At 37.5% G+C, this 24,775-nt stretch overlaps 1 protein-coding gene across 2 annotated transcripts in view; it reads right to left on the bottom strand.

The window, feature by feature from the left end:
- Positions 1-1,256: 1,256 nt before the first annotated feature.
- The window catches only part of UBN2 (ubinuclein 2), a 75,187-nt gene continuing 51,668 nt past the window's right edge, over positions 1,257-24,775 (bottom strand). For both annotated transcript variants that reach the window (XM_058531093.1, XM_058531101.1), the window contains exons 14-17: positions 22,341-23,891; positions 15,989-16,220; positions 15,440-15,529; positions 1,257-11,498 (exon numbers count right to left, since the gene is read on the bottom strand). In XM_058531093.1, coding sequence (XP_058387076.1) covers positions 11,449-11,498; positions 15,440-15,529; positions 15,989-16,220; positions 22,341-23,891 — 1,923 coding nt within the window. In that variant the 3' untranslated portion in view covers positions 1,257-11,448. The remainder of the gene's footprint in view (positions 11,499-15,439; positions 15,530-15,988; positions 16,221-22,340; positions 23,892-24,775) is intronic.

Raw genomic sequence — 24,775 nt, 5'->3', positions numbered from 1 at the left:
ACATAGGTAAGTGTAGTCAAGTTATTTAACCACAGATTTCCTGAGGGGCTATTACTCCCAAGAACACACTTTTGCCAAAACTGTCCTTAAACGTTAATTTTTTAGTAAAAGCACTTGCAGCCTCCCTCGTCCCCCAGGCATGAGGACCATGCTTTTTATTTTTTTTTATTTTTATTTTTTTTGCTGAGGAAGACTGGCCCTGAGCTAACATCCGTGCCCATCTTTCTCCACTTTATATGGGACGCCACCACAGCATGGCCTGACGAGTGGTGCATCGGTGCGCGCCTGGGATCTGAACCCGGGCTGCCAGCAGCGGAGGGCACACACTTAACCACTAAGCCACGGGGCCGGCCCCAAGACCATGCCTTTTAAAATTTCTTCGTCTTAATGACAATGCACTGAAAATACACTTAAGTAAAAGGAAAAATAAAAAGCTCATACCACTCCTCTTTATGCTTTGGGGGGTACGTCCTTTTCTATATTTTCTATGCATATATAAATATATGCTTATAAATGACAAACTGTTCACTTTCTCTGCCAAGTTCCTTTCTGTCTCTTCATCCTTTTCCCACTCTCTACCTGGATTTCTAAGGTTGAATTCTTTCCTTTCTCTTCTCTTAATGATACTTTTCCTATAAGAAGTCCTCTACAAGTAAGGCTTTAAAAGATGATCACTTCTGCAGGTTATTTCCATATCTACATTTCAAGCCTTGACCCTGGTTGCATCCACACACACACACACACACACACACACACCCTATAACCCGAAGAAAGAAACCAGTTGAGCCTGCATTCCGGGACTCCCACAATCTGGCTTCGTCTATGAATCCCAATGAATACCTCACACCAGCCTGGTCTACTTCCTGCTTCTTCCTGACTCCAGGAACTCCTGACTCAGGACATTCCCTTTTCCTTTTTCCTAGCCAAATCCCACCTATCCTTGGAAGCCCAGCTCAAGTGCCATCCACTTGACAAAGTCTCCCCAGATCCCTCCAGTCCAATTTCTCCCCTGCTCTGAACTCAAATGTCAAGTGGCAATGGACCACATCTTTGTGAAAAATTTTCAACTGTTATCTTTTAACTTGTCATGTGATTGCAAACTGTTTGTCAATATATTGAGGGTGGGGACTGTGTCCTTTGCTTCTGTATCCCATAGAGCCTAACACAATGCAATACAGACAACAGATACTCAACCACTACTGAAAGAATGAGATAGCAGAATCCAAGTTAGCCCAATAATACAACAGACACGAGAATAATATGTACATTCCTCTTTATTTAATACAACAAACACGTAACACATACAAAAAGAAAAAACACTCATGTAAAAGGCCCTGTCACAAAGGATAGACAGGAAACAGCTACACTGAATCAAATAAGGCTCCTGCTTTAAAACAGGGGTTTGCTAGCTACACTTGGAATATGAGCAAGGCTGTTGCAAAAAAAAAAAAAAAAAATCAAAAAAAAAAAAAAAAATCCCTGCACTGAAGGAGTATGTCCACGGAGTTAATTTACTAAATTCACAGATCCGTATTTAGGAATGTTTAAGCCCTCTCACAGATGCAAAATTCATCAGGGTTTTATGAAATGTGTGATTTGTTTTTGGTTAAAAAAATTTACCTGTCCTTCTTTCTTCTTAGAAAATAGTGACAAGAGCTCTCTGAAAACCAGAGACCAGCAAACCACCCAAAGTCTGGAAAGCTTTACCATTAAAGGTCTGAGGATGTGCAGAACTAAGAATGCAAAGACAAGATGGCAGAGGGAAGAAGAATTTAACTTCTTAGTCGTTTCCTGGCAGCTCGTATTCCCTCCGCCACTGGGAGAGATAAATGGAAATACCTGGGCTCAGTGCAGGGGTCAGTAGCAGCAGTTTGTCCATATTCCTGCTCTGATTAGAGCCGGAAATTAAACAAGCACCAGTTCGTCTCAAAAGAGCCTTATACAAACACACACACATACACACCCACACCCATTCACATGTCATCACCACCCCCTTTTATTTAAATTTATTATTTTTTTACTAAAATAATACAAAAAAGGGAGACAGGTATATTTACAAAAATCCATGGCTGGTACAGTACATAATTTTTAAGACACACTAAATGCTACAATCTTTCAGGTCCTGAGATTATTACAAATATCAACTCAAAGCTGTGTTCAGGTCCAGTTTTAAAGGAGGAAAAAAAATCCCAAAATATTAAGTCATACACTTATTTAAAATACAGTATATCCCTTCAAATTAGCAAAAACACACCTCCCTATAAACAAATGCAATACAGTAATCAGTGCCTTACACCCAGAGGAGCAGCTATTACTTAGGCTCCTTCCTTCAAGGTTGGTTGTGAAACCTGTTGGCATCTATATCAAGCGTGGAGGTGGGTACAGTGAGAGGAAGATGTGAAACTGGAGGAAGTTCCTCTACAGAGTGAACATTCACTGTACAAATAAGTCCTGTTTCTCCTTCTGTTACCAAACAAAAGTCTTTCCCTTATCAAAACTCATACCGTAAGGGTTAGAAGTATGTGCTTACTCAGACTAGAAATCACAATCCTTATTTCCAATCAGTTACAGCAAATAGGTCTGCAGTCCCATAATAATTTTTACAACTATAAATAAACTTTCTTGCTTTTAATAAAAGAGAGAAAACACCCATCACTGAGTTCCCTTGGTAGAGTTTGATTAACATATTATTTGGGGCACAAAATTTTCACCAGCCAGAAATTTCTTTTCCTCTTCTTTTAAGCCTGACAGTGTTTAGTGAGCAAAACACAAGGGCAAGCCCCAGATTTACATACTCTTCTTAAGAACAACTTGATGTTTTTGATAATTTCTACAACATAATTTTTCAACAACGGCCAAAAAAAGGACAGTGCAAAACTTGAACCCCTTCTCTGGAAGCTGGCCACGGGTCACAGGAAATCATTTGTGGGTTAGGAACCTACTCCACTGGTGGAAGGGCCCTTTGCTTATCTGAAGGTCTCAGAAGGTATGTATAATTAGTTATGTAGGCATATCGGGATTTTATAAGTTGGCCAAAGTTGGCTAACTTTCCAACTAGCTATATAAAACAATAAAACCTTTGTCAACTGAGAATAACTTCTCTTTTAATGCCTCTAGCCAAAACTGGGGTAATCCTTGGTAATTTTGGGTACAGGAAAGAACACCCAACGTGCTGGCACAGGGCACACTATCCCTGCAAACAGCCGAGATGAGCAAAAAATGAGGAAAGCTTATGCCTGCGAGGACAGAAAATACAAGATAGTAAGGGCAAGTTGTCACATAGAAAAACAAACCACCTGGCTGGTCTTGGTTACTGCTGACTCCTAAATGTGCTTAGAGGGTAGATGGAGCTGTTAACTTCAAAAACAGAAGCATTTCCAAGTTATCTTGGGTAATAGTCATTTTGTTTGTATTTCAGTTAGGTTTCCATTAGTGCTCTATTATAAAATATTTTAAGACTAGATTTAAGATAAAATATAATTATATTATTATGAGCAAAATGGCAGCAAATAATGTATAGAGAGTTTTCTGAGGAACATAAAATTGGTACTAAGGATTCATATGGCCTGTGTGACTCAGACCTTTGCAGAATAGGTTTATTGCAGGGGAAGTATGAAAATAAGCAAGGCAGAATATTATGAAAAATAAGAGCCCCTAACAAAGGTCTGCATCTCTTTTGAATAACCTTGAGAAGTATCAAAAAGAAGCCATGAAATGTAGCTGCTACCAGATTATACAGTAGAGAAATCTATTTTTTAATATAAAGGAGACGAGAAAAGAAATTCTGGTCACTAGTGATGATTCTATGTCCTGGATATATAGACCCCCTTAATTATACCTCTGAGATTTCTGAAAGTATTCTTGACCTGTTTGGGCAACAGTCTGGAAAAGTGTCCAAAATTTAAGGACTACCCTACCATAAAATGGAAATATGCAGGAAAGATTGAGAAGTACAAGTATTACAGTATGAGGAAATTATATAAAGATTCCAAATAGCTACTTTCAAGCAAAGAGTACTTTGAGTGTATCTGAGGAAAATGTAATTTAGTATCAAGTTATTCAAAGGCAGTCTGATTAAAATCCTAAGGGCCATGTCTGTGTGGGAAGGTAAACAGTCTCCTGGAATATGTGTGTAGTCCGTCCTCTGAATTCACTGGCGACACAGGATAGACCGCCATAGTGAGCGAGAAAAAGAGGGGAAAGGCAGTGTAACCCTTCCTCCCCAGACTCTCGACAATATGGAATTTGTATTCTACTGCAGCAACTGGTTGACGAAATGGTTAACTTCAGAGCTCAGGTGGAGGAAAGGGGAACGAAGACTAAAGGAAACGAAGAAAGAAGAACTCAACATTAACAATTCAAAGCTATTTTTAATTAGAGTCTGACCACCTGTTCAGCTCTACAAACCTGAATACTGTGCCACAGAATCTAAAACTTCTTCTAAGAATTCAACACTGGGATGATCTTATCATAACAACCTAAATACATTCCATGATTCTGACTACAGCTCTGCACCAGTGAAAGGACCTGTACTTAAGTTTTTGAATATAAGGTTCACATTTTAGGATAGATGAACACACAAAATATCTCTATTTTATGCTTCTTTTAATTTTCCCTAGAGGAACAAACACACATTCAACAAAACCCTCATGCCTTATTTCTTTGGGTAGAAGTCGTAACATCTGCTATTTGAAGAATGGGAAAAAAAGAGAAAATGTAGAAAATAAAGAGTATGTTTATCTGCATAGTTGATATGTAGAGGCTACGAAGGCCTTATCTGGAAAAAGCAACAAAAAACCAAAAAGTGATTTTTAAGAAAAAAATGTCCTATCACTAGAGATTAAATAATGGGCCTTGGCCAATTCTGGGAATTCACCCAGATGCTTTCACTGCTTGGGCCTGGTGCTTTCTCCTGACTCACTTATGCTGGATAATATGTTCCTCATCCCCTACATTCTCTTTCCTGACCCTGAATATGTTCTACAATTTAAATCTACACACACCCCCAGCAACTGCTGCTCAGCTTTTAGCCATAACTAAAAAGGCAGTATCCGCTTTTTCCTGTTGTTGTTTTAAATGATGTAAGAAAAAGTCTACGTTATTACTACTTAATATGCCGGGATGGAAGGTGGGATAAAATGATCTTCATTTCCTCCTCAGAGTTGGGCAAAACATGTTTCCTTCTACCCCTGCCCTCCTCACCCCTGCCCTAGCTAGAAAGGGAATCCTGCCTCCTCTCTCTCATTTTCCTACAACCTGAGCAATTGATGGCTCCAACTCTTCCACGGTTTGAAGAAGCATATATTACAAAGGTAGACCGGCTAAAAAGTGTACCCATCTGACTATGTGTAGTGCTTGCTCCCATCAGTGCAAAGCTGGATAAACCGAGTTACAGGAATAGTACACAATCTCTGATTTATAAGAATAAGGAGACTCCCACTCATTCTCAGAAAGTTAAAAGCTTAGCTATCCACCACCAAACAAGTAATATAAGGAAATTAAATTGAGAAGATGGCAAAGTGAGGCAGATAAAACTTTCGGGATCATTTATCAACTCCAATAACCAATCACCCAAACTTTACCTAGCTTTAGCTCCACAATCTTGGCAAAAATCACACATGTAATAACACCATAAAAGGCTAAAAAAATCTATTTATAATTAAGAAACTTAGTGTTATTTTCCCCCTCCCCAGTTATTAACCTGAAACTAACCATTTTATCCCACCACAAATGTATGTTTAAATAACAAATATGCATGTAAATTAGAATTCCAGTGATTTTTTTTTTAAACTTAAAAATCATATGGTGCTTTTTATATCCATCATAGGGAAACATTTTTTAGCTTCTGCAGGAAGATGATAATACTTTTTTAATTATATAGGACATTTTAGAAAAACTCAAAATATTTCTGAAAGTCTCTGATATCCCTGGGAGGTAGGTGAATATTATTATACCCAATTTTCTAATGGGTAATCTGAGGCACAAAGGTTAAATGACATTCCCCCTAAACAAGTTAATTCAAGAGTAACACTTACGACTGAACTGAGGCCACCTGATAACTTTTTTTTTGCTTGCAGGTAACGCTATCAGGAGCCTCTGCTTTCTCCTTTTGGCAACCAATCTCCGCTTCCCAATTAAAATGTATTTAAAAGGGGGCACTTATTAGATATATTTGTACTGGGTTTTGAGGATTGGTTCAACTTAGTCTCCCTTATAAGTCACATCTGTTTTCAATAAGAAACAGATAAATCTTAGACACTGAACATTATGTTATTTTGCTCAAGGGAGAAATCTAAATAACCATCAAATCAGATTAAGCCAAATGTTAATTATCTGGCGAATAAAAAGAAAACTGAAGATCTCTCAAGAATGCTATAGGTTACATGAGTGTTTTCCTCAGTATCTGAAGTCTTTCTACTTCTAAGTTTATTAACCTTTTGACAGATATGTAGCTACATGAATTCTTCAAAAATCATTTCCCAGAAGAATATATGATGCACTTGTAACGTTGACAAAGTTGCTAACTTCCTTCAAGACATCCTCAGATATAACGCCATGGTTCTAGCTAGTTCTTCCACGTCTCGAGTCCTGCCTGCCATGGTGCACCTTATCAGCTGGACCCACAAAAGACTCTTGTTATTTCCAATGCTTTCTCCAGTATTACTCATGCCAAGTTTGAAGGGCACAGCACAGTGGGTTACATCTAGGAATAGTCAATGAGTCCACTAAATATATTTTTCTTGTAATAACTGACTTAGTATATATATTTTTTGTTAACTTCTACAAACAGATATTCAAAAGGAGAGATAGCATCTTGTGAAAAGACAATTTCCCAATCTACCCACTTCAATCGACTAAAAGCAATGGAATAAACAAGGCAGAAGTTTTGCAAATGTTGAAAGGGGAGTGTTTGGAAAGGATGCAATGGTACAGTAGCTACTAGTTTATATATATATTACATATGTATACATATATATATATACATATATATGTATGTATCTTACACATATATCCATATACATATAAAGAAAAGGAAGAATATTACAGCATGACATGACATTGGCAAGTTTGAGATTCTTCCTCCTGAATCCCCTGAATTATGAGCCTGTATTTTAGGATATCTGAGAACAGTTTCAAAAGAGGAAAAAACAAAGCAAAAAAAGGCACTTAACAAAGACAAAGGCCTGAATTGAGCATGTTTTAGAGGAGTAATATAAGCATCTTACCAGAGCTAAGAAATGATTTACAGAGAATTAAACTTTTTCCCTTAAATTTTATAAAATAAAATTGCATAACATGTTTGTCATCAGTCATTTACCTACTACTGCATTTTTCTTCTGCTTCATTATTACAAAAACAAAAGCCCCCAAAAGCAAAAAACAAAACAAAAGAACAATCATACATGCACAATAGAAAGTAACAGTGCCCCTTTTGAGAACATAAAGTCAGCAGAAACCGTAGTGCTGAAGCACAGGGAAAGTTCTCAAGTTTGGCCTGATTATAGATTTTTCTCACTTTTCTAATTTAAAACAAAACAAACACCATTGAACAAAAAAAGCAAACAAACTCAAAACCTATACAATGATAAAAAGAATACAGGGACCAGTGTGCTTCTATGGTACACCCCTAAAATAAAGTGTCCTAATTCTATACATGGGTCAAATTGTATGACAAAACCTCCTAGAAATAAAGAACTGTCAGTTAAAGTAGACCAATACAGGCAAAGTTCATTTTACAAATGTAGCAGCAAATATGATAGATAACTGGAGTTCTAAGAGATGATCCCAAGGGACACAGAGTTCTCATAATCAATGGCAGTTTGAACAACAGTAGAATTTCCTTTTCAGAAAATGTCTTGAACCAAGTAGAGGTGGAAAGGGGTGTAGCAGTGGGCAACCAGAGGAGAAAGATTAGAGGTGTCTGCCCTTTCCAACCCTGGGTAGTAAACAATTTAGATCTGCTTTGGGAAAAAAAATCCTGGGTTAAAAATCTTTTCCAATAAGTTGTTCTCGAACAGGTGTCAAACCCACAGTATTCAAACATGTATGTGCCCGGTTCTTCCTCCTACCTTGGTGATATAACAAACCCTATCCAACTTCTATGATATAAAAAAAAATGTAATTTGGGCTAACAACATCCATCAAAGGGGTGGTAGGCATGAAAGAAGGTACTAACACAATCCTTTGATTTCCTCAGAATATCAGGATTTTGTGACTTCATATTAACCTCACTTCTTTTCCCAAAACCTTTTTCTTCAGGCTGTTTTAAAATCATGATTTCTTTTACCCTCTGATCTCAGAAGCATATGAGAATTATACTCAACTTATAATGGAATTATTGCTTGTATTTATTTTGGAGGCTCTGAATGAGCTTGACACTTTGCTCCCAGTCTCCAACCGAGGCTCAGCACTGCTGTCTCTGAAGACAACTCTGCCAACCATTATTGCTTGTGAATACTGAGGATTAACTTGTATGTACAGTAATAGCTTACACATCAGTGAAGGCAATTTAAGATACAAGACAGTTGAAAACAAACAGCTTAATTTTCCTGAATCAAGAATCCCGCTGAGTGGGACATAATTAAGTGTGCTGATTATTTTTGCATTGGGATGTTGCTAATGCTCTGCAGAAATACACACTGCTCTATATCCTTTCCAATTATTCATTTTAAAAAATAACATAATTTGACTTTTAAGTGCAAAAATACAGTATGAGTCACAAGTCTCTGTGCTACAAAATAACCAATTTATATGTTTGCTTTTTAGTAAGAAAAACTGTAAAGATAGGTGACCATAAAGTATGGACACCATCTTCAATCTTATGATCTAGAAAAGAAATAGGTTTGTATTTACACGTAGGAACTCTCTGATCATACTTATCTAATAAGAAATATAAGGATGTTTGTTTTATTTGTACAACATAAAAGGGTAGTCTTGATTGAAATGGATATAAGTTAGTGAAAATGTGGTGGTGGGGTGGTAAGGTGGGGATCTGGCAGCAGTCCTCAAGGAATCAAGACTGAACAGAACAAAACATAATCTCCACATATGTGGACTTTTCAAAGCCAAGGGCCTTCAGATATTTTTACAGGTTAGTTATAAAATGATACTGGGGGGAAGAACTGATAATCCTGTTCTTCTCTAATGACAACAAAGAGTCATCAGGAATCTTCACATGGCATGATTCAGAATTCATGGATTTTAGAAATTAAAATTGTTATTCCTTGACTTACACTAGTAATGAACTTATATATAAATAAATATATGTGTATATACACACACAGATGAATAAATGCACAATTATCAGCAGGAAGAGAGATTAATATGCACTCTGATTTCTCTCCTAGTATGGGAAGTAAAACAAAGGCTAGCTTCCCAAAGGAAAACTCCTATATAGTATTAGCAAAGACTTTTTTTCCCCAAATTAGGTAAAAGCAAGAGGCATGCTACATTGGAATAACTCAAGAATTGGGTAAGCTTCCCTAATTAAAAAACTAAACAAACTTTAATCAAACATACTCAATTCAAGTCAAACCTCTCTGCAACATCCCAATATCCTTCCAAAATATCTACCAGGGTTGACACAATATTCTTATTTGTTTTACTGGTAAACTAAATTCTTTGAGGCAAGTAATTATATCAATGATTTCTTTGAAATAATCCTTTCCCCTTACTGTAACAAGTTCTTGGAACTAAAGTTTTCAGTTATTCATTAACTTTTTTGCTATGAAGCAAGCCAATGTGACTTTGAGGTCAAAATATAGGCTTACAGATCTGAACAGATCTGTGGTAATTTACCCACAGCCCTATAGGCTATTTGGGACTTTTGCTTATAAAAGGAAAAAAGAGCCCAGTTAATACTCTTATTTGAATAAACTTAATAGTATAGGGTGATTTGTAATGAAAATATACACAAGAAATCTTGCTACTACCAATCCAATTCTGTTTTTTAGGTCAGTCTGTCACTATAAATGGACCAAGCTTACACCATTCTTCGGTACAGTTTGAAAATATTCAGAAGCCTAAATAGGAAGAATTAAAAAACAGGGAGAGAGAGAGACTAGAACAATGATGAGGCAAAAAAAATCAAATAAAATGTATTCAAACAGAACCATAAATTTCTCCCTTAACATCCTCTGTTGAATATGCTATTAGGAATCTTATTATCTGCAGGCTTACTCATATATCAATACTCTGAGTAAATATTAGTAAAACTTTAAGATCCCAAATGCTCCAAATCAATTTCACTACATTGGATACAGGGAGTAAAAATACACTGTGATTGTTATAAAAATAATCCCTTGTACACATAATGATCCTAATGTAATTCCTCCTTTTAAAATACCATCTTAAAAATTCCAAAAATATATATATGTCATTTGAATGATTGATGAAGAAGCACATGTAGTACATACACACTTACACCTGTTTATATCAATAGTTAATAATCGCCTGAAGTACCACTAGCTAAAAGAACAGAAACAGAAGTTGCAAACTGAGGGGGAAATTTACAGTTCATACTGGTAGGCCTGCAAGGGCTAAGAGCACCAAAGCCACAGCCCTACATCAAAGATCCCCATTTCTCAAGACAAAAATGTGAACACAGTCACATTTCAACATCAAGAATGGGAATAAGAACCAGTCAATACCAGATGCACAAATCACCTGAAGAAGAGAATTAAGTACCTGCTTCTGAATGCAAGATGTAATTGACCCTTTTACAAAAAGGGGACATCTAAGTTTCGTCTGTTAAGAGCAACAGGCTCAATTTCTTGACCTTTAAAACTCTCAGTGATTTAAATAATATATACCACTGTGTTAAAATAACTTTCCTGAAGCATCTGTAGTCCACTGATTTACATGGGGAGTTGCTACACACTGGAGAAGATTCAAGTTTGTTCAGGATTTTTGAGGGTACAGTATTTACTCAGCTACTGTCTGTATCAGACATGGGGTCATCAATTTTTTTGTGGCAAATTTGCTGCATAGTCCACTCAAATAGACATGATCATTACTCCTGACAAATTGGCCTAATTCTAGAAAGACTGCCTTTTATTATGCAATTACGTCTGTAAGTGTTCAGATCCAACCCCCAGGATGGATGGAGTTTACCCAAATCCTCAATTTCCTTCGTCCTTCCCCGGGAAAAATAAAATTTGTACTTCTGTGGGTTTGACAACTGAGTCTCTTTCAAGTCAGTTAATATGGTAACTCTGTCTTTCTTAAGAAGAGACCAAAGGTCACTAACTTTGCACGAAAGCATTTCTTCCTCCTGCACCTGGCTTTACTCAAGTAATGTTTTCTTTTCTTTTTCCTCCTCACCACAGTGCTTGGGACGAGAGAATGTAAACATCGACAGAACAGCAGCCCTATGACCACATGAGTACTTTCCCATCAGGTAGATTCCATCAGCCAGCTGAGTGTGTCATCTCCTTTGCTTGCTGGGAAGTCACTGAGATTTCCGTGGTAATTTAGTGTCCCCTTTACTTTGGCCTCCATCTGAGAAAAGAGATGTTTAATTGGTATGGGTCGGCATGTTATAAAAAATAGACAAAAACAAACAAAGCAAAAAGAACGATGAACTTTCAATTTTCATGTGGACAACACTGCTAAAAAAATAGCCTTTAATATCTTACATGCTATAGCATTACAGAGGTTGAGAACATAAAGGAGATAAAAACAAGAATAACCCTCTTATCTCAAATGACTATGGTTCAATTGGTTTTCAGTGTCTTACAAATAATATTTCAATAAGTATTTATTATGTACCTCACAGCCAATTGGATCAAATGCTGTGAGGATTATAAAGGAACATAAAAGACATAATCCCCACCTTCAAGGGATCTATCACATCTTCTGATTCCTTTAGAAGACAAGGTCAATTTCATTTTCTTGCAAGAGAAATTAAATTTCTTGCCGTGACATGGCATTTGATAATTAAATTTCAATTATCTATGTAAATGAATGGGGCACACTGGTAGTGAAAAATCCAGCTGAGTCTTTCTTGTGGTCCTAACCTGGCAAAAGTTGTAAGTGATAGGAAAATCTGATACTGGGAACAATGGTTTCTAGTTTTACAAAAGGCTGTTTAACTTTTACTGGGAAAATGTTGATCACTCTATTTAAACTGGGCAAGAGCAGGGGCCAGTAACCTTGAGAGCTAATAAAATACAGAGCAAGTCTCTTGACAGGTTACTGCCTTAGCAAGGAAAACGAAGCCCCTACCAAGCCAGAGATAAAAAGACAGGGGGAGGGGGCCGGCCCCGTGGCTTAGTGGTTAAGTGCTCGGGCTCCGCTGCTGGCAGCCTGGGTTCGGATCCCGGGTGCGCACCGACGCACCGCTTCTCCGGCCATGCTGAGGCCGAGTCCCACATACAGCAACTAGAAGAATGTGCAGCTATGACATACAACTATCTACCGGGGCTTTGGGAGAAATAAATAAAATTATAAAAAAAAAAAAAAAAAAAAAAAAGACGGGGAGGCATGAATGGTAGAAATACACATGTGAAAAGGACCCAATCACTGTACTACAATAATAATCTTAAGGCTAGAGAAGACCACAAAAATCACATTGCTAGGTTCACCCATGTGATATCTAAATTACTCTGTAAAACATAAACAAAACAAAAAAACTACCTCTATTGAAGAAAAAGATACATCAATGAAACAAGATTATTTCAAAAGCTGTATAAACAGAATACTATTAAAATAACTTTGGTGACAGTATCTAAGGAATTGGCTTTTTCATTTATAATGAGATATTACATACTTGCGTTTGTAGAGAGAAGTAATTTGACTTGGGGTATAATTAAATTCATAAAATGGCAAGGTGGTATTTTGCTCAAAGAAGTTTGGTTAATTAGCAAAATAAAATACTCACATTAACTGGACTGTGAGATTCTTTAGACCAGGGTTTGGAAAACTATGGCCCAAGGGCTAAATTTGGTCTGCCACCTCTTTTTTTTTTTTTTTTGCTGTTTAAAGATTTTATTTATTTATTTATTTTCCCCCAAAGCCCCAGTACATAGTTGTATGTCATAGCTGCACATCCTTCCAGTTGCTGTATGTGGGACGCGGCCGGAGGAGCGCTGTGTTGGTGAGCGCCCGGGATGCGATCCCGGGCCGCCAGCAGCAGAGTGCGCGCACTTAACCGCTAAGCCACGGGGCCGGCCCTGCCACCTCTTTTTATAAGCACAGTTTTATTGGAACCCAGCCACACTCATGTTACATATTATCAATGGCTGTTTTCACACTACAATGGCAGAGTTGAGTACTTATGATAGAGACTGTATGGCCTACAAAGCCTATAACATTTATGATTTGGGCCTTTATAGAAAAAGTTTACTGACCCTCGTCTTTAGACTAGATAAGGTCAGAGAATTAACATTAATTGAGCTCATAGTATGGAGCAGGTACCATGCTAGAAGCTTTAAATAATTTTTATTAAATTTTCATAAGAAGCCTATTAAAAATATCTTGTTGTCCCCAGGTTACAAGCAAGAGAAGTGATGGTCAAACAAGTTAAGAAACTTTGCTCAGGGGCCGGCCCCGTGGCGTAGCGGTTAAGTGCGTGCACTCCACTGCTGGCAGCCCGGGGTTCGGATCCCGGGCGCGCACCGACGCACCGCTTGTCAGGCCATGCTGTGGCGGCGTCCCATATAAAGTGGAGGAAGATAGGCACACATGTTAGCCCACAGCCAGTCTTCCTCAGCAAAAAGAGGAGGATTGGCATGGATGTTAGCTCAGGGTTGATCTTCCTCACAAAAAAGAAAGAAACTTGCTCAGAGAGGCAATCCTGGAATTAAAAAATTCAAGCCTGATTCTCAAATTCCATGTCTTATACTTTAAAAAGTTTTTAAAATGAAAAACTGTAAACTTTTTCATTTCTATTACTTGGAAAATACTGACAGTCTTATTTCTTTTCTCCCTCTGGAAGAGTGGTGCTGCCCAGACAACAAGATACTTTATATAAAAGCTGGAATACTGGGGTCATGTTGAGCCACCAGAATCCGGTTTGTCTGCTTCTTGCAGGTTCATACCACTCTGCCCCATGAGCACACAGCCCTAAGGTGGACTCATCATACCAAGCAGGCATCAACACCCAGGGTGGAACTGCTTTAGTCACAGGACAATTTTCCTTAGGCATTTAAACCTAATCCAGGAGTTCAGGAAGATCAGGATTGCTGATGTGTGTGCCTACTTTGTGTTCCCCCATCTGCACAACTGTGGTTTTATATTCACTCTCTCAAGGGCTGAGTCTGGAACAGCTTACCAGTTAGGTCTTTTAGAGGATTAATTACACCTGTTACCTCCTGATTGCTACCTAGCTCTCATTTTCACATTGTGGTGAACTGTAAACTTGTTCAAAGATAATTTTAAATGCAGTGGCCAAAAAGAATAGTGAGGCCTCAGTCAACTTCCAAAGTTAAGAGGGCAACTGAACAGTTATTTCTGCTCAAAAGATCCTGAAAATGGCCTTCAGAATAGCATCAGCAGTATACTGAGGTCAGCTGCTGGTGAGAGCAAGAATCTGGAGGTCAACGGGTTATGTCCAGGGTCCACTATCTAATTTCAGATTTCAGAGTGATCTAGTTGGGCTGCAATATAAAGTACACAGTTTAGATCACTGCTACAAGGCAGAAAGTTAAGAACACAGGCTATGGGGCCCGGAGTGGATGAAGTTCCACGTGCTCTGCTTCAGCAGCTCAGGTTCACAGGTTCGGGTCCTAGGCGTGGACCTACTTCACTCATCAGCCATGCTGTGGTGGTGTCTCACATATAAAGTAGAGGAAGACTGACACAGATGTTAGCTCAGGGTGAATCTTCCTCAAGCAAAAAAAAGAGGAAGATTGGCAATGGATGTTAGCTCAGGGTGAATCTTCCTCATGGTAACGGATGTTAGCTCAGGGTGAATCTTGCTCAGCAAAAAAAAAAAAAGAACACAGGCTATGGACTTAGACTTCCTGGTTGTGTACCTCAGATCAAACACTTATTATCTTAGGCAAGCTGTTTACCTCTGATTCAGTTTCCTGATCTGTAAAATGGGGATCATTATCGCATTGACAGGCTTGTGGTAAGGATTACATTAGCTAATACATGCAAGTAGTCACAAGACTATTTGGCACTATAAGCTTTCAATAAACGTAAACTATTATAATTACTGGACATGACTTTTATATACTGTCTTATGAATCCTCTTCTTTGTCATCATTTCAATATAACAAACACCTTCAAAAAAGCTCTTTTCACATGTAGCAAAAGATCTCATTTACCTATTTCCTTTCTCTTAAAAAGAGTTTGTTGCTAATGAATATACAGTCATACGAAAATTTTTTCCAACCTTTGTCATTCCATTCACATTGTTTTCGGAAAAGATTTACAATCCAATCTACATATCTATATAAATAATAAGGAGACGAAGAAATAGGTGCCTTTCTTACCATTAAATGTTTGCTGTAAATGTGCAGGCAGAGGTGAGTGGGAAAGCGTTGCTGCATGCTGAGCTCCTGGCTGTAAACCCTTTAGCAAATCTGAGAGAAAAACAGACTTGTCAGTGATCTTCTTAAATCTAAGATGTGAGCCCTCTTAGATCAAAAATAAAAATAGTTTAATTTACCTAATGCAAGAACAGCCCCTGACTTCAAAGGCCTTTCTTAAACTGCAGCATATGCGTTAAAAAAATTTACATATATAAATGTATATGTGTATGCAAATAACCCAGCAAATTTTGACTTCGTCTTATTATACATCTTATTATAAATTTCAATAAGACTGAAATGTCATATAGATGGCTCATTTAAAAATTGTAAATAAAATCTCAGAATCCAGTAATTTGACTCATTATATATAGATGAAATAAACTGCATCTCTTAAAAAAATATTCTATAATCTTCACTAACTCCAACTGGACACTCTCAATTAGTATAAATTCGTGAAGTTTCCTGCTCTGTCAAACTAGGTAGCCAAGAAAATGAAAGAGCCCCACTTACTCTGAGCTAGGCTATGGTGGAAAGCGGCTGAGGTAGATCCCGAGGTGGTTGTCACTCCAGCTGTGTCCGTTCCAAAGCCAAGTAGCTCCAAGGGAAACTGGAAGGGCATGGTCACTGGAACAAGGCCACCCAGCATCCCAAAAGGAGTCACATTTTGATTTGTTACAGACAAAGGTGATGTCATGAGAGTCAGAGGTGAGGCATTAGCCAATAATGACGCTCCTGCTGTGGACTGCAGAAACCAGGGGTCAAAATACATAAGAAATCAAATCTTCAACCTGAATTGATTTATTTTATTTAATATCCTCATGGGCGCAAGACTGTGTCTTATTATCTGTTATAACAAAAACTTTGTGAGCGAAATAAAGACTGAGGTGAAAAATAAGTTTCAAAGAGCTACCAATATTGGTTTTGGAAATAATTCTATACTTAGCTCTTCATCACCAATTTAGACTCAACTTATTTTAATGCCTACATTAACACCCATTCACTCTCTCAATCCACTCATTTCTAACATTAGATTTCTACTTCTGCTCCTAGCCCCTAGATCTGAACCACTAGTAATTAATTTCATACAATTTCAATGTGTTCTCTGAAAATGCTTGGTAATTTTACTATTTGTCTTAGAATCTTTCCTGGCACAATTCCTGCAGTTGCTGTTCCAGACTACTACTCTCTCAGAACCCCCTAACTGATGTCCTTTAGTCTCATTCTAACACCTTAAAGAGATGAGGCCATCCTGGATGTTCTTCCTCATCATTAGCCTTACCGGTCTTTCTCTAAAAGCTAACCACTTGACCTAGGCCATGAATCCCACCTATGCAGAACTTTCTGGTACAAATATCTAGTACTGTACCTTTTCCATGTTTCCTCTGCCTTCTTGTATACAGGGATCTCTTATCTCTTTTTACAACCATGCTGTTACTCCTGGCTCTTCCTCCACCCCTAGCAACAGCCTGACTTATCTGTATTCCTTTTATTATCCACCGTACTGAATGACAGCCTGCATTTCCACATTACCTAGTCTCTCCCTAACCCCTGAAAGCTGGTTTCCATTTCCACTACTTTACCAAATTTAGACTCCTTAAGGTAAAATGTAAATGAGAAAGTGTTTTGACATTCCCTTACTTGGGCTTTGATGCCATATTTATGAACAAAAACATTTAAATGAGAAATATGCTAACACTGATGAGTTCTCATGAAGAAACTACTTAAATATACTTCCTTGAACTAATTTAACTCTTTGAACAATTTTCTATATAGCAATAATTTTTTCCCACTTTGACTTCTTTTCCTATGTGCACTTCTCCACAAAGATTACAATAAAATTTTCTGAGTATCAGATATTATCTATTATAGTTTCTGCAACTGTGAGTCTTCTTTTGTAGCCTTATTTTACCAACTCTAAATTTTGCTGGCCAAAAATTTTACAGTTCTAAATCTGGTCAAGAAAACTGAATTCTTTGAATATTTTTTTAATCAATAATAAATGTGCGCTATTGTTAGGTTTATTTTGTGTATTGATTACTTCTACCAGTAAGCATTATTAATTAATAAAGTGCTGATCATTTATTAGTGAAAGTCTGAGAAAAATGTAGGTGACCTTCCCAAACACATATGCCACACTACATGTATTCATACACTTACTGGTCCATGCCACTGCTGAACAAAAAATGAAGAAAATCCTCAAGAAGCCTTCTATTCTGGTGTTTCCACTATGGCTCCCCAAAAGCCTCCCCTTCCCTTATCTCCTTTATTTGTTCTCTCTCAAATTTATACGCACAGTTCTGACCTCTCTTCTCAATTTCAATCCTGTATATCTAAAAGTTCAGGAAAGACTTGGATATCTCACACTCACCAACCTGGCATGTCCACAATTGAATTTATAATCCCCTGCAATCATCCCCCCTTCATATGTTAACTGCTCTCATCAATAGCCTCAATCTTTCCCGCTAAGCAGGCTTGAAACCTTAGCTTTTAGGCATCATAAAATGAATGACAAGATGAACTCATAGTTAATATACCTATTCTTTTTTTTTTTTTTTTACCACAACTTTCTCCAACACTGAAGTACAAATCTTCATCTATTTATGCTTGCCCTGGACCACTTGGATCTTCCAGTCCTTCCCTCTACTGTGCCAACCATGATACACAAAATGGGTGCATTTAGGAAAAAATTACTAAGTTAGAAATAATAATGCTTTGAAGTGATCCGGATAGAAAGAATCCCGCATCAATTTAAGAATTAACATGAGTTCTTTCTGCTTTTTAATCACAATTCTATTGTAGTCTCAGGGTAACATGTGGCACACACTCCACGGCTATGTGCCCCAAGTGGAACCCCCTAGTGAGGAACATTAAATACTGCTAATAAGGAAGCATTAAAATAGATGCAAAATGTAAATTTGGGCAACTTCCAAAATTAAGTAACTGAGTATTAGCAATAAAACACGGTACCATGCCACAACTTTCTAACATTTTGTACTTTCAACAAACTTCCATATATACTTCTATTTGTTTATAAAACTAAAATGAGCATCAGTTTATCTAAATGTTACATGGGCATTTATAAATTTCTCTCTCATAGAAGATGGAGACTTTTCAAAAGTGGGGTATCACACTGCTGATATCATCCAGAAGCATACATAAGTTGTCAACACGAAGTAGGCAAATAATCCAGGATAATGCCCAATTATCAGAAATACTTTCCATGACCTCCACGTTTCATTCCCAGGGGGAAATATGACGGGAAACCTTGCTCTTCCTGTGGTGGGCATTACATTTTTTTTTAACCACGTTTTATTTTGGTGAGTGCATCTGCTCCCCTATTCTCCACAACAACCACAGCGATCTTTTGAAATATAAATCAGACCATACCACTCCCCTGCTGAAGACCCTCCAATAGCTTCCCACTGCACAAAGAATAAAATTCCAAGTCCTTATTGTGGCCTACAAGGTCCTCCATCACATGGCTCTGGTGGTCTCCAACCTCACCCCTCCCCCTCTCTCCTTATAGTCTAGCTGTGCAGTCCTACACATCAGGCTCTTTCCCATCTCAGTGTCTTCACACCTACTATCTCTCTTGCCTGGACTGTTTGTTCCCTCTTATCTCCAAATGGCTGGGCTCCTGCTCATTCAGTTCTCAGTTCAAATGCTACATCCTCAAAGAGGCCTTCCCCAACTCCCTTATCTATGTTAGCAGCAACCACACTTTATCATATTATTTTATTTTTTCATACCACTTAACGTATTTTTTAAAATTTGTGTTTTGCTTATCTTCCTACCTAGAATATACGCCCCATGAGAGGAGAGATCTTGAGTATGGTTTTCACCCTATTTCCCCAGCACCTAGAAGAGTGCCTGGCACATATTAAACTCTTAAACATTTGCTTAATGAACGAATTATTTGGGAATGATAAAGTGGCAAAGACAGGATTCATAAAAAATCAATAAGTTGAAGGGCAAGAAAGAAGAGGAAAGCTTTGAGTGGAAAGTTATTAAACAGAAAGCAGGTAGAGGTAATAATCTGAACCCAGAAAGATTTTAACTTCTGTTAAACTCAGGACCTGTCATTTTCACTCTGCAAATGAGTAGACAGCTGAAGATGTCTTCCAGACAGGAGTTGAATGTTTTGCAGACATAGATAGGAAATCTGTTTTTAAGGTTGGAGTACTAGAGACAAGATCTAGAGACTACAAGGTAGCTGATAAGACTTCAATGAGATGCTATGTTAAAAAAAAAAAAAAAAAGAACCTTAGGTTGACCAAAAGTTAGAAACAACCTTATTCAATTATTGAACCTTTTCTTCAGTCAAACTCATAAGACAGAACAAAAAGGATCAGATATGAAGAAAGGAACACTAAGGTCTGCAAATTATAAAGTCATTTCAGAGAGGAAGAAAATAAGGAGGGAGTACTTTTTAGAAACCCAAATTTTGCCATGTAGGTTCCTTGCTGACAAACTAATTGGTAAACAATTGGTATTCCAAGTATTTGGGTTCTTTTGAGACAAATGATCAAATACAAAAAGGCTTCAGGAAAAAAAAACCTGATAGATTCTGGAGATGACAAAGAATGGAGAGAGATTTAACCTCAAATTCAAAGAAAAGGAAGCAAGTGAAAAAAACAAAAGCGATTTTTAATTCCAGGAAAACAGCCAAAACTTTATAAGAAAGCAAATGAAACAACAGTTTATGATATCTAGCTCAACAGAGACAATATTTACATAGCCATGGATTTAACCAAAAGTTGTGATTTTATTCTTTCAGCAGATTGGGAAAGGTATAAAAGAGCTAAAAGCCTTATTTATCATAATTAGAAGTCAAAAGATAACACTAAAATGGATAAATTAAGAGGCTTCCATTCACTCTTATTATTTAAAAACACAGAGATAAAGCTAAGAGAGTTAAAGTAGTTGACATCAGGAAGGAGAATATGGGGCAAGGAACTGCCATTTCTGTTATAATCTTCTCACATATTCCTTTGATCAAATTAAAGATTAATTTCAAAAATAGTCAACATTTTAATAAAGATAATATAAACAAGAATGTAGACTAACTCCCATATCTTAGTTATAACTTAAATTTTAATATACAATCCCTAATCAGTTTGTATCTTATTCTCTTATTTCTGATAAAAGTAAAATTATTTAGATAAAACATCAGTTAATCCTAGATTTCAATTAATGAAGTATCAGTTAATTGAATTTTGCTCTATATTAGAATTTTGGAATAAATTCATTCCTAACCCTACAGTAATGGCAGAGTGATGGTCTGGGTTTTAAGTATATGTTGAATAACAACACTTAGCTTGTACTGAACAGCAGAGAACCTCTACAAACACCAAGGATAAAATTCTTTCATTAGATGTTCCTGCTCCACATAAATAGAGGGCAGTACAAAGTTAGAGCATTTGCTTAGACAACAAAAGTCCATAAATCAATAAAAGTCATGTTTTCAAAGAATATTTAAGAATCTAAGAACACATCATAAAATGTTATATTTTTTAAAAAGCTGGGTACGAAACAGAATATTATATAAAATACACTTTCTTGAAAAGAGTTTTAAAAAGTACCAGGAAAAAATAAACAGTAGTGGGATGATGGGTGATTTGTATTTTCTTTTTTCTGAATTTTCCTACAGTAAACATGTATTACTTTTTGGGGGGAAGTGGGGTGGGAGGACATTTAAGAAACCAAATCAATAATGTGAAGGACAAATCTAAAAGTCTCAGAACACAAAAAAGTGGCATAAAGACGAAAACAATAACAGAGATGATGATATGGAAGGCAGAGAGCTGAAATATGAGTAATAAAGAGTTCTCAAAAAACCTAAGCCAAATGAATCAGAAATAACAATCAGACACACAATATTTAGAATAAAATATTCTTGACCTAAAAAAATAGCCAGGTCTGAGATTGAAATACGTTACCATGTTCTAGGTACAAAATTCATGAAAACTAGATAAACCTAGCCATAATCTGGTTAACACTTAAATTTCAAGGAAAAAGAGAAAATTTTACTAGCATTTAGGCAGAGAAAACACATTACTTATAAGGGAACAAAAAATCAGAATGGCCTTAGACTTCTCTATAATCCTAAATACTAAGCCAGGGTCAGTGGAGCAGTATTTACAAAATTTGGAGAGAGAGAGTTAGTGACCCAAGAAGTCCACACCTACTCCAGTGTGACAGCACAGAAATATGATCAGGCATGCAAGAGCTAAGGTAAAATAGCTTTCATGTTAGCCTTCTTGAAAGGACTCCTTGAGTGAGGTACTCCTGCTCACTGAGAGATAAATTTAAATTAAAAACTCATGAATGGGGAAACTGTGGTATAAAAGGATTACTGACACTAATGTGACATATAGAATTACATATGAATAACTGCAAAATCCACGCAAAATAAAAATTTTACTTGAAAAGACAAATAGTTAAAAGAAAAATTAACATGAATGTATAAATTTGACTAAATAAAACAATAAGCAAGTTGGCAGGAGAAAGGGGACTAGTGCAGGGAAGAGGGGATAAGTGAAGGTATGTTAAATTCATAAGTTACTGCTTTGTTCTGGACTCGGATAAGATATAATTTTAAATATGCATTTTAGTTGTGTTTTTCAAAAATTCTGAAAGTAAGCATGTGATACCTTACTGAGAAAAAAAAAAATCCACATCCAAACAAAAGCCTCATCCCCAAGTGTCCCCATCACTGTGACGCCAACATCAGGAACATTCCTTGGCCATAAGCTATAATAAGCTATTATAAACAATCTATACAGTACAATAAGGTTATTGACTCACAAGAAAGATTACACAATCTTACATTTTATCACATGAATGTATATAACATACATACCTGCACACTGGCTGTTACCACTGAAGACCCTGAGGCAGAGGATGGTCTATGTGGAGTAGACAACGGTTTAGTAGCACCCTGTGTTCCACTTCCTGTGCCCCCAGATAGACTAGTCCTATTAGCTCCACTTGAGTTAAGGTTGCTACCTCTGCTGGCAGGTACATTCATTGCAATTCCACTCAAGCTATTCTTGCCAACAGTTCCAGTGGATGATGAGTTTGTTAGCTTTGAAGGGGCCTGAAGATTTTTTGTAGATGGAAGGCCTGAAGTGCGATTAGGGGGCAATAAATTCAAGGTGGGAGACTGTCTGCTGATGTTTATTCCACTGGGCTGTTTATGGACTGGGTTGTTACTGCTGGAGTGGCTACTCTGGGCTACTAGTGCACTTGGACTGGAAGAACTTGGGGATACAGTAGGCTTGGGAGTCGGGTTGGATTTAGAAATAAGTTTAGTTGATACTGAAGGCTTAGCTGACAGAGAGGGCTTGGGTGAGGCAGAAGGCTTAGGTGAGGGCAAGGGTTTAGGAGATGTGGCAGGTTTTGGAGATGCTGCAAGTTTTGGGGATGCAGCCATTGAGAAGGGAGATTTGAAACCCTGCGTGGAGATTTGTGACACCATAGCCTTGGCTAAATAGTTACTGGAGGTAGTGGTGCTAGGTACTGTCCTAGAAACCAGGGGGTGGGACCCTTGAGAACCATTTCCAGATGAGGGAGTAGATAAAGGAAGGCGGTACATAAGTGGCTTATCTGAAGTCTTAATAAGCGGGGATGAACAGGAAAGTTGGGGATTATTACTTAATTTCACCACTGGGTTGGTTTGTGATTTACTAATGGTTGCTTGTAATGGAGACACATAGTTTTGTTGGACAGCTGAATGCTGGTGCACCTTTGTTACTTGTGTTAACGAAGAAGCATCCTGGGCCTCTGATGTTCCCAGAGCATGAGAGGAGGCAGCAACTTGGGCTTGGGAAGAAGAGGAAACATGGGTCTGTGAAGAGGAAGAAGCATGAATCTGGCTTGACCTCTGTAGTCCTTGTTGAAGTAGCCTGGCTGGCAAAGGTTCTAAGGAAACTTTAGGGTTCTGAATTGAAGAACCAGCAATAAGGCCTGAAGAGATGCCAGTATGAGCTAAATCCTGGGGTTTCTTTGGTACTGGCCCTGTGTGACCAGCAATAAGACTTGATGAATGTGCAGTCTGAGTAGAATCTAGTTTTTTGGGAGTAGCCAGTGGCAGCTTACTCATGATACTTGCTAATTTTTCTTCTCTCAGTCCTGGACGAGGTTTTGCAGTTGGCATGCTTATCCTTGAGCCAGCTGGAGGGCCCTTGTTCCCACTGTTGATGACGGCTAAAGCTTCAGAAACAAGATCCAGTGCAGGTGGATGGAAAGAAAGGTCTTCATCTAGTGAGTCATCAAGGCAGATCGTCTCCTGGGCTGGTGTAGAGCTAGAACTGGTGGATGCCACGGCAGATGTGCTAGAACTCGTTGAAGGACCACCAACTGAAGCCACCAAGGATGCAGGAGTTTTCTGGTCCTTTTTTGGACTACACTCCTAGCATAAACAGCATTATATTGAAAAAAATAAAATGATTAATAAAAAATTATGAAGTATTAGTTTTTAAAGGACTAAGAAATTCTCATGATTACAATTCTACTGGAAATCTTTTTTACAGACCATGAAAACTAAAATAATTTTTGAGAGGATAGTTTCTGACTGAACTGTCATAAGCCAAAGTATCTGATATACTGCACACAGCTGCCACACCTTAGTAAGTCATTCTATGAAGGCTTACAACCAAACCAAGGGAACATTCATATACTAGTTCATTACTGATGAAACCCTCCTCCCCCCACCCACCTGTATCACATCTTTGGATTCCAAATCCATCTGTTCAGAGACTATTCTCTTTTTATTCTCCTTGTACCTAGAAGAAATCGTGCCTTTATCTTAAGACTCGAACCCTCTTGTGTAGTATGGTTTGCTAGGATACTGACCCTCGCTTTCTGCTTCCTTGCATTTCTGCCTCTTTGTATGCTCTGCCTCACAGCCCCCCACAGCTAGTACATAGAGAAACTGGTACATCAAACTGGCAGATGATTCAGTTCAAGCACACTTAAATTACGTTTTCTATTCATTATGACAGAAGTCATTTGTAATTCATTCAACATATTTACTAAGTATCCACTATGAGCAAGGCAGTATGCTAAGAAAACAAGGGTATTAGGAATTAAAACTCTGAATACCTAAGAGAGTATGGTCTGTTTTTATTTTTAAAAAGTTAATTTTCTTAAAATTCAAGGAAAAGAGAATTAGAGCATAGCTTAAGCTATTCAAAAAGCAAAAGAATTAAAAAGTAACTGTTTCTCTTAAAAGAGAAATATAAAGTATTTGACTCATTTCATTTTTAAGATTAAGAGGAAATAAAACTATTACAT

This window comes from Diceros bicornis, chromosome 3 (assembly GCF_020826845.1).
Source record: "Diceros bicornis minor isolate mBicDic1 chromosome 3, mDicBic1.mat.cur, whole genome shotgun sequence".
Taxonomy (NCBI): domain Eukaryota; kingdom Metazoa; phylum Chordata; class Mammalia; order Perissodactyla; family Rhinocerotidae; genus Diceros; species Diceros bicornis.
This window is presented reverse-complemented; position numbering and strand designations above follow the sequence as displayed.